The sequence below is a fragment of the Syngnathus floridae genome, chromosome 6, assembly GCF_059516105.1.
Source record: "Syngnathus floridae isolate MCC-2025c chromosome 6, RoL_Sflo_1.0, whole genome shotgun sequence".
Lineage (NCBI taxonomy): Eukaryota > Metazoa > Chordata > Actinopteri > Syngnathiformes > Syngnathidae > Syngnathus > Syngnathus floridae.
In genome coordinates, this window is record NC_142418.1 from 6,179,488 (window position 1) to 6,195,298 (window position 15,811).

Genomic DNA, 15,811 nt, shown 5'->3' on the forward strand with positions numbered 1-15,811 from the left:
TGATGGATGCGCGAGTCTGAAAGCTCCTGTGACGTGACTTGACAGTCACTTCCGGTACGACAAAGGTACAAAGCGTGGCCAAAACTATTTGAATCCAGCTTCCTGGTATTCGTTTATCCCAGAGATGTTGAAGCCCTTTGAGACTTGTTTGTGATTTAGGGCTATATAATTAAACCTGACTTGACTTGACTTGTGTCAAAATCTGGTCTTCGCTATCGATGCGCATTGGTCTATAAATGAATAAATATTTAGAAAGATTCAAGGCAAAAATAATAACTTTACACTTCTATATTCTATGTGCCACCAGTCTAAACACAGTACTCAAATTAAAATTGAGTTCATGGAATATTAATTGAGCGGATCAATCACATATCATTTTATTCCACCGCTCTCTGCGCCATCAGTCTAAACCAGGGGTCACCAACACGGTGCCCGCGGGCACCAGGTCGCCCGTGAGGACCGCATGAGTCGCCCGCAGGACTGTTCGAAAATTAGCTCAAATAGCGGCACTTGTCAGTGAGCTGCATCTATTTATTTTACAGTCAAACCTCGGTTTTAGAACGTCCCGGTTCTCGAACAAATTGGAATTCGAACAAAAAAATCGAGATTTTTTTGCTTCGGTTGTCGAACAAGATTCGGAGGTCGAACCTCGCGAGAGGAGCCGGGAGGACCCGAGAAAACTCGACCGCACGGCCCGGATGCCGACTGACTCCGTTGTTATTGTATTTTCGTTACTTTGAGGATTGTATTAACCCCTAATCATGCCTCCAAAGAAAGCAAGTGGGAGCAGCCATCCTAAAACACAAAGACGCTCTTAAAGCAATGCGACAGTGAGCGCCCAGCGCGCTGCTGTTGCGCGATCGGACCAAATTAAGCTCCCTGCGCACTGAGGTCCACTTAAATTTTGGAAAGTACATCAGGACTTTAAAAATATTTTCTAAATTTTAGCGACGGATCTGTCACAATAATGCGACCAGCGCGGTGCAGTTGCGCGGTTGGCGACTCGCGACTGTTGCGCGTTCGGCGGTGCGCTGCAGTTGCGCGATCGGACAAAATTAAGCTCCCTGCGCACTTAGGTCCACTTAAATTTTGGAAAGTACATAAGGACTTTAAAGATATTTTCTAAATTTTAGCGACGGCTCTGTCACAATAATGCGACCAGCGCGGTGCAGTTGCGCGGTGGGCGACGCGCTACGGTTGCGCGTTCGGCGGTGCGCTGAAGTTGCGCGATCGGACAAATATGCGCAAATGAAATAATGCTTAAAAAAGGCGGGGGTGGGTTTGTCTTGAAACGGATAACATTTTTTCCATTATTTGTAATGGGAAAAGTAGATTCGGAATTCGACCGATTCGCTTCTCGAACCGCCTTCTGGAACGGATTGTGGTCAAAAACCAAGGTTTGACTGTATTTTTGCTATTCTTGTTAAAATCACACTTACGAACTGGAAATGACAATAATAACACAGTGAAAGCCAAATTGAGCAAATTGGCTATTTCAGAAGTGTGTGTCAAACTGGTAGCCCTTTGCCTTAATCAGTACCCAGGAAGTAGCTCTTGGTTTGAGAAAGGTTGGTGACCCCTGGTCTAGACATAGTATTCTGGTTAAAATGGTGTTTATGGAATATTAATTAGGCGGTACTGGTTATAGAAAATGCAGAATGGCTAGGACTCTTTTTTTTTTTTCATTCTTAGCAAATACAACTTTTGACACATTTAAAACAGTTATGGTTGTCATATCTATTTTCATTTGTAAACAAACGGATGATGTTTGACCCCATGTTTTATTCACAATTCAGTGGGGATTTATCCTAATGCAAACACCCTGCTATAAAAGAGACCATCAACCAGAATTTACACATAAAAATAGCATTGCCGTCATAGCTTGCACTCAGTAGGTGATCCAATGAAAAGCACTATGAAGTTATTGTCCAGGTGGCCTAGTGGGGACACAGGATGACTCCCATGATGCCAATGAAGCTCACACAAGCAACCAGCCAGAAACCATTCACAAGCTTTATTGCTTTCACTGCAATGAATCAACCCCATAACCCTTGGACTAACTATGCCTCTTTTTTTTTTGACATGACATGGCTGACTGAGCAGCAGTTGGTGGTGATGTGCTCTGGTCCAAACCAAGTCCCTGACAAGTTATTTTCCTTTATAATCACCACTAAATTCTTGTCCGGATTTTGGTATTGTGTGATTGTCTAAGACAAAATGTATGCATATTCAGGCCCAAATAAAAAGACAAGCATGTTAGAGTGAAAATCTTTATTACGTTTTGATATATAGTAATTAAAGGAATCTCTTAAATTGCTGTGAGTTACCCCCAATGGGGTTTTGTCTATATCTATTTACACGAGACAGGTGAAGCTAAATCCATTTCATCTCGACCTTTACGCATAAGCTACACCATTAGATGACACTGCATCCTGTTACCCTGTTTGCACTTACTAGTTAGCTCATGGGGGTAGTCAAAGAGAAAACGTTCCACACAGCTAAAGACACATTAAAATAGATACAACTGGAAAATTGTGTGCATGTGTGTGAGTACTAAACACAAAATGTGACACATTCACACCATCATACAGTCATACATTCACACGGCAGCTCAACGTCCTGCTTATCTAACATCCCCATCACAGTGTGTAGATATGAGAGTTAAAGACTAAAAACAACAGAGCTGAAGCACTGTGCAAAGTTAGCTAGATGGGCATAAGAGGGAATTGAGTCCTATAGCATTTTCAGTTTTCTGTACATAATTACATCTACACTGAATATTTTTTTTCAAATGTGAACAGAGAAAGACAAACAAATGATCCAAATCATTTTTTTTGTGTGTGTCATTGTCAAATCTTTACATCAAAAATGATCAACTGTACATTGATTCTGCTCACGTCTGGATAAATTATGACGCAGATGTTGACAGTGGAACGTATATCGTCGTTAACATAGAGTATAGTAAATGAGTTGTTAGGTACAGTAAGCATGTGTGCAATGGATTTGTTGTATGGTTTTGCAGGTTGTGCTCAGTCCACACCTGTCATTTCATAACAGTCTGCACCCTTGCCACAGTTCCTCCGTCTATGCAAAGGGGGTTGCTCTGGGTTGAATGTGTATTACACCGGCTTGGTCTAAATGCTGGAGGATGACGTAAGGGGGCTGCAAGCAAACAGGAGGGGACAATGGCTGAGGGCTTTTGGAAAGTTGATGGAAAGTAGCTGGTTTCCGCTCCTCCTCCATCCTGTCGTGTGATGTTGAAGGGATGGTTCTCTGTGGACCACAGGAGCCTGGAAGTATGACAAATCAAAAGTAATCACCCAGGATGTCACCCAAAATGTGATATTTCATAGCATACTTATCTCCAATTTTAAAAAGATTTGTAAAGACAAACTAGCTGTTTGATGTTAGACTCAACATTCACTAACAATACAAACTTTAAAAGTGTGGTACACAAACTGCCTGAAGTTTCACACAAAAATAAATCACAGAACCAAATCAAAATTAAATAATTATTTGACTTGTCATATAGGCCACAATATGTATGTAAGAGACTAGAACATCAAGTCCCATAGTGTTTGGTTACATAACATGGTTATATTTGTATCCACGTGTAAAATTACTCACTGAAATGTTGCTAAGCATTGCCTCCCTCTGAAAAAAAAAAAAAAAAAAAACAGAAACAGGGAAATAATATTAATTAAAAGGTATCGGCACGTTCTCAAGGTCATGCTAATAATAGACACCCACGTTCAGACTTGAAAAACAAGCGTTATTCACATTGACTGCTTGTAATGCTCATATCTACCAACAGAAGGCGCCAAAGCTGAACTAATCAGTGTGCTAAACATCTCAACAACCTATTTGTGGGGCTGCTAGGTTTAGAAAACATCATTAGGTTATGACGTCACGTTTTACCCTTGCTCTCAGCCAGCAACTCCTCGGTCATGAGGCCGTCCTGTCGATTCCCGAGGACAAAAGCCAGGAAGGAGAGGATGAGCGCATCCAGGATGCCCATGATGGCAAGGATGTAGGCCCAGCGCATGGAGCAGGCCCCCAGGCTGTATTTGTCCGTCTGCTCCCCGCACATCCGTCGCACTTCGTCGCTGTCCCAGCCATCAGGGTAGATCATGCAGCCCAGTACCAGACACACACCTGTAAGGACGGCATTTTTTTATTCATAGTTAATTGTTTACTACCAAACTGCTCTTGCTATAGAGTTAAAGTTCACTGCAACTATACCAACTTCATATCAAGTTTGTTGAGTAAAGTAAAACCAATAAATTGATCAAATGACACTTAAGACCAAAGCCCCCCCTTTTTTTAACTGAACAGAATAATTTAAAAATATATAAATATTGGCCTGAGGATTCAACTCCCCCACTTTGCAAAAAAAAAAAAAACATCTGAAGAAGCTGACTGTGCCACATTTGCACATTAATAAAACAACAAAAAATTCACTCAGTTATTCCCATGGCTCTTACTTTCATATCGCTGAGTGTTTGGAGGGGAGGGAAGAATGCACCAGCCTTTAACATTATCAAGCTTTGTTACATAAAAATTGCATCTTTAGCACTTGTTTACCTTCTTATACATATTCCCCTTTTAAATGTAAATTTTGTAATCCATAACTGTATTCCAGCTATTTTCATCACAGTGGCTCGCACATCTCTGGCCATTTTAAATAAATACTAGCTCTTCACATTCAGCATTTGCATTTAAACACGCACACACACACTGCTTTGACCCAAAGGTAGTCTAGAAGAAATACATCAACAATGGGATGGCTTGAAGAAAAGAACATTTGTTCATTAAACTTGCTCAAAATATTGCTGTCCTGCAAAGATTTTGTAAAAAAACTCCAAATGCATATACTCACGAATGCAGACAAGTGGGGACATTTCAAGATGCTTCGGTGAGTACAAAGGGAATGACACAGCAATGCACGCAGGAGACAAATTCAAAAGAGCAGAGCATCCTCCTCTCGCTCCCCCATGGCTCCAACTGTCAGAACCCATTCATGTGGGCCCGCTAGTTCACAGAGCAAAAACTCACACACTGGCTCTGATTCAGGTGGACAGCGAGCGCCCTGCAAAGTCACCGAGAGGCACGAACACGCCATTTTCACTCCCTTTGAATCTTTAAAATGAGGGAGCAAACTCTGGCGAACGCAAGACCAGCGGAACATTTGGCTGGAGCTATGTTTAGTGAATGAACAGGCAAATGCCCCCAGGTGATGCCAGACATCAAGACCTTTGCATTCATGCAAGACTGAAGTCAGAGCTAACTTGGACCCGCGTTGGTCACTTGACTGTATCGCAGCCTGCCAGACATCTTCTAGAATCCTGTGCACGATTCCGCCTCTGGCACAAGTGTTGACAAACACGGATTGTGACTGCAGAGATGTTGCCGTTTTATACACAAGTGCAGCCTGTCGCGGGTCTCTGGTTCTTTTACCCATATGTACGTATGTATAATATCCTGACAGCAGGTATTTTTTGTACAGTATGTTATATATCCACATCAAAAAAAAAAAAAAAAGGAGGCAAGTCAATGTTACATTTCTTTCAGCCTCATGTTATTTTTACTAGTTGCAACAAGAGTTGTGGCAGATCCTTCTGGGTGTCTTCTGCATGCCTTCAGCGCCATCATGAATTTTACATGACCCAAAAGGATAGAGCAGAGGCAGAGGAAGAAGAATAGTAGCTTGTCATGCAGTGATAGCATCACGGGACCAAGTGGAAAAGAAAGCTGTGAAATATCATGGCGAGTTTGCTCTACTAGCAGTGCACATGCCTGGTGTCGGCATGGAGGCAGACGTCAGGTGACCTCAGATGCAGACGAGTGGCAAGAGCAGAAGCACAAGTGGCTTTCGTGCAATCAAACACGCTGTTGTTGTTTTTAAATCAAAATTTAAGCCTCGAGTCAACTCATCCCCAAACACAGAAGCACGCTCATTACAGAAGTGCAGAATCCTCTTACATAACAAAGACTAAAGTCACAGTAGTGCTTTAATTCACAAATGGCTCAATAGACTATAAGAATACATATATTAAATCCGTTATGGTCAGTTCAAACCTTGACGAGCTAAATCAAAATATTAAACCAACCTTGGGTAAAAGTGACCCAATTTGAACATGGCAGATTATATTATAGTTTTGAATTTGGGTACATGCAAACCCAAGTCGCCTTTTGGTTTTTCCTTTACTTGTTTTAAAATCCGACAGTCAATAAGATCAATATTACATTTTCTTTTCTCCATCTGTGGAATCTCACATTCGGCTTCCCACTTTGTCAGCAGCCAGAAACCTTACAGCTGACAGAATGAAGACTGAGCTGATGGCCTCATGCTACCCTTCTCGCTTGAGTCGCGTCACTCCAAGGGAGTGAGGGAGGGTGGGACGTTGCACCCCTGTCCGACTCTCTGTCTGGCTGTCTGAAAGCAGCCGCTGGCAAACACCAAACATCAACAGCACTGGCCACCATATGCAGGAGCAGCCTTTGGCAGCGCTATTTTAAGCTCTTCTTCACGTCTGTCGTTAGCACACACACACCTCCCCTGCCACGTCGCAAACACTGGGATCATGCGAGTGGAAAACGACGTTGAGAAATTGTGCTGAAGCTAACAGCATCTTACGTAAGAGGCTGTAGCCAGGGCAGATGACGCTCAAACGGCGCCACACGAGAGTCTGACAGCAGAACGGCAGATGGTACTGCAGCACATTGGCTCATTTGCACAAAAATCCCATCGCTAACGCAAAAAAAAATATATATATATATTAAAAAAAATCCCATTGACCTGTGAACTCTGAACGCTTTGTAAGCGTTGTGGTGCACTTTCAGGATGGGATTTGACAAGATTCACTCCATCTGCCAAAAAGAAAAACAGTACACAGAAAAAGCTTCCGTAGGCCAGTCTGTCTAACCCTAACCCGAGAAACGATGTCCCAAATGTAAAATTCAGATGACTTTTTCAGACCATGTACTCAAGGAATCTATACTCATATGCGGATGTGTATCAGAAAATGATTAAAACCAGGATGGAGTCATTCCAGCCAGAAGCATGTATTGAAATAATGAGTGCAGAGAATAAGACAGATGAATCCAATCTTTCCCAAGCGCTAATGAAGTGTGGGCTGCTCTTCATGCTGGACAGTTAAGACTCTTATCAGGCTCCAAAGTGGCGTAGCTCCATGATATGCTTTAATTGCATTCAAATCAAAGAGGCTGAGATACTGTATATAGCCAGACTAAAAGTGTGTCAATGCTAGTAGATTGCTTGAAAAGAGATTCATTAATTTCGAGAGAGCCACCCTGCTACGTTTTCTACCAAAAAACCTGAATCCACTTCATCCTAATGGGCTGCAGTGATGGCGGATGTTGCAATTATATTGCATGAGTGACTCATTAGGTGACAAAAAATAAAATCTGCATCTAATAGAGACGCAACAAGGAATGCATCGATTGAGTCATGTGGTTTTGACACAACGACAGATGTCATTGTTAAATAAGCCAAGCCTGTCATGCAATATGAATAATTTGAGCAAACCACAATGCATCTGACAATTAGCGAGTTCATCATTGCAATATTTTTAGCCAAACAACCTGCTTGGTAACAGGGAATGATTGCACATTGGCACATAAAGCGGGGTGGCAGAGGTGAGGCAAGCACATCCAGCCCAGAGAAGGAGTGAGCCAAAGCTTACATAAGAGGTTGCGGACCTCCACTGAGGAGAAGCACTGGCGAGGGAAATAGGAATGAAAAGCATCATTTAAATTTTGTGTATATACTTATAGGCTTGGCGGTTCCGCTTCAACTGCCACAGAATCTAGAATTCTATACATTATATGTTATATATACATCAACTGTTAAGTTGAGCAAAATACCAAAAGAAAAAAAAATTAGGGCCAGTGAGCAAGTCTCATTTCCCAAATCTCCCTAAATCCTGCTGAACTTAGCATAGCACGCACATCGTCTCCATACTGATGATTCGCACTGCAGCAGAATTTTCCCCTAAACCATATTCTTGTGTAACACTGGACTAAAAGTAAAAGGCCTGCTGAATATGTAAAAATCTCAAACTTGATGGGGGGTTTTATTTACCTTGGAGAGTTTAAATGTGCATTCGCTCATTCCCCCTACGGCGGAGTACACTTGCTGCCTGTGAAGAGTGAAATTCCCAATGCATCACGTTGTAATGGTAACAGACACTTTGTGCATTACATAAATGTGTCCCAGTGGGTGTCTGACTTGAAACGCAACACCATCATTGTGTGAAGCCGCGGCACTACAATTGACTGCTTGTCCCCATTTCTAATGCGACAATGGTCACACAATGTGGTACAACTAAAAAGGTATCTACTTCTGTCAACTGGCAACAATTCCGCAGTCCCTTTTTGGTTTACACTTGTATTAAAATGAGTTGTTTTGGGCAACTGTTCATTGTGGACGCACATTTTTATTTGAAATACTTTCATCACCTTCATTTATGAAAGGTGTCTACTGCTACTTAATCTTATACGCTGTATTTTTTTTTTTTTAAATAGCCAGAACAATCAACTCATCATAGTTGTCATTTAAAAAATATAGCAAATCCGTAACATTTGTTAGCGCTGTCTTTATTAAAGTTAATGGTTTAGTTTAACCTTCCCAAAAAATGTTAGACTATTGTTTAAGAAATGCGGGAATTAAATTGCGCTAAAATGTACACAACGCTGGAATCTATCTTGCCCTCGCTTCGCTATATGACTTTCCAAATTGGTGCTCCTCCAATCCAAGTAAATAGGTCAACTTGCTGGCGTCCCTAATAAAGCATCCTACTTGAACTGCATCATAGTCAATACGATTGTGTACAGCAGAACCACATGCATTTTAATGGACGCACATTTGATCAATATACTAATCGTTGCTGTAATGATCTCTGGTACGATTAGGATGCAAGCGCAGGTCTCCCCTGTACGTCGTCCGAATGGACCAAATGCAGAATTAAGACAAAGGCAAACGACGCAATAAGACATTTCTCCAATGAAGCACTATAGATGCTTTCACAAGACTGATTGGAAATGAAAGTGTTCATCTGCAGTCTAGAGAGTGAGAGGAGACTGGATAAGGGCCAAAACTGCAGTTATTATCTGCTTCCTCGTTAAAATCAAGTGTTGTTTTTTTTTTTCTTCCCCCCTTTGGCTTCACTTCATTGATTTCAATGCACTTCATCTGGAAACAGAGAACATAACTCCACAAACATGTTTTTTTTTTGTTTTTTTTTGACGACACATTTCTATGCCTTGTGGCGCTTGACTGGCTAAATAGGACTTGACAGCCTGCCAATATTATTTTCATGTTGATGCCAATGTTTTTGTTTGTTTCTTTTTTTACTGACAGTATCCACGAATTAGCAAGTAAGTCTGCAAAAATGCTACAGAAATATTTTTCTTCTTTTATTACCCATCAAGTTTTCTCTGTTTAGAGTATGGAGTTCTCAGAGCAAAATGACAAATGGAGCTCTACAAAGAAGTCGAATGGTCGGAAAAAAAATAATTGCGAAAAACAGGGTTCTGCTGACTTGACAAAACATACAGTATGTCCTGCTTTCTTGCAAGTGTGACTCATCTCTGGCTGTGAAAAGGAAATGTTTGCAGATTTGGAAGAGGTTATTATGAATTGACCTCAGAGCAGCACTGAATGATTTTGAAAAAAATAACCTTATCTTATTTTTCACTCCCCCACCTCATTATTGTGATTTTCCTTCCCCCCTATACGTATTAACAAAGAACCAATTTAATCTGCATTAGTCTAATATCCTATTCATGATGCATCAAAAATTGAGTCTTACACAAAAGGCAAGTGAACCATAAATTAATATGAGAAGTAGTTTAATTTTGTAGAGTCTGCAAATATAGAGAATGGAAAGCACATTTTGCTTTCTTGAGAGCAAGGAAGCTGAATTTTTTTCCAAACATAGAACAATTGCAAAAAGAGGTCAAAATGAGTGGGAGTGATGCACCGATGGGTGAAATTATGTGAACGTAGCAGGAGGAGATAAAGGTAAGAAAGCTTTGATGCATGGACAGAAATAGCAGCACCAAGGCAAAGACCGCCGCAGTCCATCAAATGGACACAGGAGCACTCAACTTCTTTTTCCTTCTCCCCTTTTACACATACATGCTTGCACACTCGGATTTTTCTTGGTCGTCTGTATTTACATCAAACATTCAACATTTTTACCTGAGCACAACCCACCTCCCTCTATGCCAGCGACTACATAATATTATTAATAATAATAATAATTATTATTATTTTAATTATTATTATTTTGTTTTTGAGCAAAAACCTTCAAGTCCAAGACTTTAGCACATTATACTCAATAACCTTCCACAAGCTAGCTTGCTCACCAGTCCAAAGCAAAGTCAGTGAAATTTTAAGCTTCATCAAAGAGTAATGCCGCTCGACAATGCTAAGCAATCAGGCTCGCTCATTAGACATCAGCAGCTTGTCATGGTCAGACTCTCTCCTCTCTGCTTTCTCTTTCATCTCTTGGCAGGAGCAGTGGCCTGCTCATTAAAACGGCCGTAATGCATTAATTCCAACCAACACAGCAGGCGGAGATGGACTTGTTCCACATAATACCACCTCATGCTGGCTGCCTCAATAACTCAGACAACACTCAAACTGCATGGAAAATTTGCAAATGTAAATATTGAGCAGCTTTAGTAAGGTCGTTGTTGACTGAGGATACTGGCGAGGAGACTAAACTGAAAATGGTTCATTCCCTGGCCACCACATTACGTCCAATTACAAATATAAATGTGACAATACAGCTCTTGTAGTACAGTATATCAGGAGGACTTGGTGGGAAAAAAAACTCAACAACAAGATGAGCTGTCATCCATATGTCACTGCATCTGTTAAACGAGGTATAAAGGTCCTTAAATGCCTCCAGGCAGCGTGTCATTGCAAGAACAACTCTGAGAGACATTCTGGACAAGTCTTGGCAGCCCTACTGACAATTAATTCATCGAATCAGTGCACCACAGACATGGAAAGGAGTCCAAGTGATGACATGTGAAAATATACAATACACTGAGCAGTCCAGAAATAAAAAATTCAGAAGACACCATTGGGTCCCTTTATGCATCTTTTAATGTATTTTAGATGCTGATTTTAAAAATAGTACCTTTACTTTTTTCAGGTTTTGTGGTTGTTATCTTTTGTTGTTTATATGTTTGACCTACTATATAAAAGCTTGCACATCAGTGATTTTTACCATGTATATGTATTTTATTGCTACGACAATAAAAATACAATCACCTGTTGCTGACACTTAATCCTCATTAAATATTACTATTACCACATTACCATTATGAAAGGCAAAAAAAAAAAAAAAAACTAGGGCAGATTCAAAATCAGAGCAAATTTTTTTTAGAAAAGTTTATCTTCATCTCTAATAGGTAAAAACAAATAATTGACCATCATTATTATCATCTACAGTGATGGAGCTATTTTGGGGTCCTATGGAGCGTTCTGTGCGCCTTACCTGCCGCAGCGTGCATCCAGCCACAGATCTTGTACACGGTGGAAGTGCTGAGAAGGAAGAAGAGCGAGAAGCATCCGATGCAGGTGACCACCAGCATCATGGACATCCCGATGAAGAACGAGGCGGCTTTGAAGGCTCTGGACGGGATGGCGGAGAACTCAGTGAAGCTACCCTGGCAGGCTAGCTCCCTAGAGATCCCGTCCCCGATGCAGTAGTGGAAGAGGCCGAAGTAGCCGGCCTGCGGCGTGTCCACGCCATCGCCGATCCAATAGGGCTGCGAGAAGATGGTCACGTTCACGATGCCGAACAGGATGGTGAATATGGCCCACAGGAGTCCGATGACGCGAGAGTTTCGGACGTAATTGGTCTGGTACAGTTTGGCAGCTTCTGCAGACGGTAACATTGCTGCGGCGCTGGCGGGTATCATTGTATGCACACACACAAAAAAAAAAAAATGGAAGAGGAGCTAAAGCTGTTTGGTCATGGAGCGAGCGGGCAGGGAAGATCCCAATCTATGGCCGTGCAAGTGCAGCACCGCAGCATCTGTCTGGCGCGAAAATCTCGTGACGTGTCATCGTCGAAACGGGCGCTGGTCCCCGTCAATGAAACTCGATGAAGTCGCGACCACCGTGCAGTCGTCAGACGTGCACGTCGCCGGTGTCCTTGGAATCTGAGCGACGTCCTACACGCGCTGAATTGCGGCACACGGTCAACAACGCCGGCATGCAATTATGCGTACTTGCGAATCTAAATATGAATGACAAGGCCTGCACGAGTCCTTCAACCGGATTTTATTCTCCGGTTTGACGACAGCATCTCTGCCGGTCAGCTGTGATGCTGGCAGCCGGAGAGGGAGGGGCTTGGGCGGTGTGCATACACTGACACACGTTTCATTGGGCAGCGTCTTTTCTGCAATGTCAGTTCATGGGCGTTTGTGATTTGAATGAAAAACAGAATGGGAATGCAAAGCACACCAGACGGCAATTGTAATTTCCAGGATTTTACACTGGACACTTAAATAGATGCAGACTAATCATATAGATGAACCTGAACTGATGCGGGCAAGGTCAAGGAAGATGCTGATTGACTGACAATGCGAGGGGTGGGCAAACAGATTCAATTGGGACAGGTGGAATTCGGGGACTGTATTAACGTCACAAACAAAATAACGGGCAAAATCAATAAAAAAAAAAATCAATTGAATCACAGTCCAAAAGAAGAGAAAAACAAATCTGTTGGCAATTGAGTACTTGCAGCAAAAATTCAGCTAAAAGCGACTTCAGCAATTTTATTAACACAAATGTTTGTTAGAAACATAAGTAAGCAATACAGGTACATTACCATCAGGTGATATCACTGGTTTTACGCCCTCTAGCGCTGTGTGGAAAACTGCTTATCCTCATTAAACTATTTTCGAAACTGTGCATATTATGATTTATTTATTTATTTATTTATTTATTTATTTATTTATTTATTGGCTACAGAAAGCCCTCCAAAGTTGATCATGAACACACCATTTCCAGAGCGGAAGTCATAAAATATTTAATCCATAAAAAAAGTAAAAAATCAAAGCTTGCAAAAATAAGTGTATTATAGTATTGTGTGTTTGTGGAACCCCCTCATTTTAAGGTGTGGATGATTGACACTACCCTCTTAATGTGAACTCATATTAGCTCTTCTGGGATAGCTTTTTTTCCTCAATGCTGCTTGCTGTTTTGACAGGAAAGGTGGGCGTTACTAATTGCATTAACAGGCTGTGTAGAGGAAAAGCTTTCATTAATGGGATTAGCACAGATTTTTTTCCCCTTTTAATGTATAAATGGCTGTCTTAGAGGAAGAATGTTTTTGTATGAAAAAGCAAACCCGTGTGTTCTGCTTTACGTTTTAGGCAATCAGTACTAATTTCATGCCAGTTACCTGACCGCGCCCATATATGTCTTCTCAGCCTATCAGAAAGGTTTCTTTTTGATTAGCTGGACACTTATCAGGTAGCCATAGAGGATTTATGTTTTTTTTCCTGGTGAATTTCCCCCTGCCAGTTGGACGTCATTATTTATCCCTTGGGTCCTGTAGCTCGTGCAATTTCCTCAGCTTTTGTTAACCGTCTCGAAATAGGTAGGTGACCAAAGGGGGTGCCAAAAAGAATGTTGTCTGATGTTGTAGTAATGTACTTGTCCAACAGGGGTCAGTGTAAGATAATACTAAAACTAAGGCTAGGCGTTATGCAAACAATTGTGTTTTTCTTCTGGTAATTTCTTCCACATTACATTTGCAAAAATGCGTTCTTAACACGACAGAGACACTGCCTCGTGAGGGCCACTGACTTTGCATGGCTTAATGTAAATCGAATATTTTGTTTGTTTTAGATTAGGGTTTTGGACAAAGCTGAACCCCGAGTGTTTGCCAGACTAGAGATTTGGAGGCAGTGTTGGAACTGAGGAGGGAATAGTGGATGCAAGAGTTGAAGAGGAAGGAATTGTTGGTAGAGGATGAGAGAAATCTGCCTTCATGACTTTGGGGATGAAAGACAGGCCTGTTTGAGGATGTGTGTAGTGTATGAGTGACTGCCCAAGAGAGAAAGGCTGCATATGTTGAGATAAGCATGATTTGTTGTTGTGTGTTATTTGAAATGGACATAATGTGTGTTTATGTGCATGTGTTAATAATAATTGCCTTTTTTTGTAGCGTGCCAAATGTGTTGGCTAGTTAAAGTTTGCTGGGTTACAGTAATGCTGATAATGATGATGATGATAGTAATACTGTATTGGCCCGAATATAAGACGAGGTTTTTTCATTGAAATAAAACTGAAAAAGGGGGGGTCGTCTTGCATTCGGGGTCTAGACAAAGTCTTCTTTCAAACTTGAGTCTTGAAAACGAGGGGGTTGTCTTGTAATCGGGGTCGTCTTATATTCGGGCCAATACGGTAATAAAAACTCACTTCTGCAAGGCCCAGGAATTATTCAGATAATTTGCTATAGCAACCCAATTCACAACTGATTAACATTAAATTAATAGTTACAGTCCTAATGTATTTATTCATGCAATTCATGGCAACCAACAGATAAATGGACAAACGGCTAGTAATTTTGCTGAATAAAGTAACCTCCCTCAGTGTATTATATTTTACATAATACCATCAGCATCCAAATTTTGTTGACACAAAAACAACCTGCTGAGTGTCTGAAAGGGCTTATTTAGATTGTGAGGAAGTTTCTGGGGTTTTTGTTCCCCGGTTGGCTCTCGGGTTGGTCTTTTTGTGGAGTTGGCTCCCACTGTGAAGGGCAAATCTCACAGGATCGATGACACTGCCAGCACTGACTCTCAGCGTCGTTGTCAGGAAGCCTTGTAATTTTCATTGTAATCATACTGACGTCTATTTTTAAAATGCCCTTGTTTATCCCACTGCTGGTGCTTTTCATCCACCACCATGGATGAAACAGAGCTCCTGCTAGCAATTTGTTCCCTAAACCACGAAGAAAAGTCATCATGACACAAAAGACAAAAACAAGCTCACTGTAATGAGTTTGCAGTTGTTGAATAGCGGCTTGTGGTTTGGTTTGTTTGGCTAAATGTTTACGCGAGTCTCCTCTTGGTTGGGAGAATGAGGCTGTGTACATCCTTTGGCCAGGCAAGAGCCGACAATGAAATCTGCATTTGTTTGACATTGGAATATGATTAAAGGCCAAATATCAGTATGGTCATATTGATTCCTTGATGACCTCCTGGAATTTCTTTTGATGGTGTGGCAGAAAAGAAAATCTGCCTTTTGCCTCCCCCATTTTGATGTGCTTTCTCTCTTTGGATCACAATTGAGGCTTGTAAGTGCATGCCTATTATTTGAATTTCTGGGCATAAAATAATTAAATATTGAATGAGTAGCCTGCTGTCGAGGCTGGTATTGGTGAATCTTATTTTAAGTCAACTCATTAGCACTTTCTTCAAATCTGCCGCTAGGTGGCACCATGAGGCCTCCTTCATCATTTGGAATACATTGAGGAGGGCTTTATCAAGTGATACTAATGCAAGGATCTTTTTTTAATCAAGTTGTTTTGAGTAACATGATTTTCGGTGCCTAAATGCTGGGGTCACGTGATAGTGCCACCGAGGATTGACATTTCTTGTGGAAAGACAAAAGATTGATGAATGTTATTTTATTGCAGCAAATATATGCAGCGAGGTGATGAGTCAAGGCTGTGTGTATTCAATGTTTGCTTTTGTGACTGGGGCAGGCCAAGTAGCGTTTGCTGTGCGTGACTGTGAACAGTAATTGAGCAGC

At 41.3% G+C, this 15,811-nt stretch overlaps 1 protein-coding gene across 1 annotated transcript; it reads right to left on the reverse strand.

Annotated features, from left to right (window-relative positions):
- Positions 1-2,256: 2,256 nt before the first annotated feature.
- On the reverse strand, positions 2,257-12,421 carry LOC148396181 (LHFPL tetraspan subfamily member 3 protein-like). The gene is made up of 3 exons (XM_088378984.1): positions 11,535-12,421; positions 3,919-4,155; positions 2,257-3,290 (listed from the first exon to the last, which is right to left on the reverse strand). The coding sequence occupies exons 1-3, from the start codon at positions 11,959-11,961 to the stop codon at positions 3,085-3,087; spliced, it is 870 nt and encodes a 289-aa protein (XP_088235110.1). The 5' UTR covers positions 11,962-12,421; the 3' UTR covers positions 2,257-3,084.
- Positions 12,422-15,811: the final 3,390 nt, after the last annotated feature.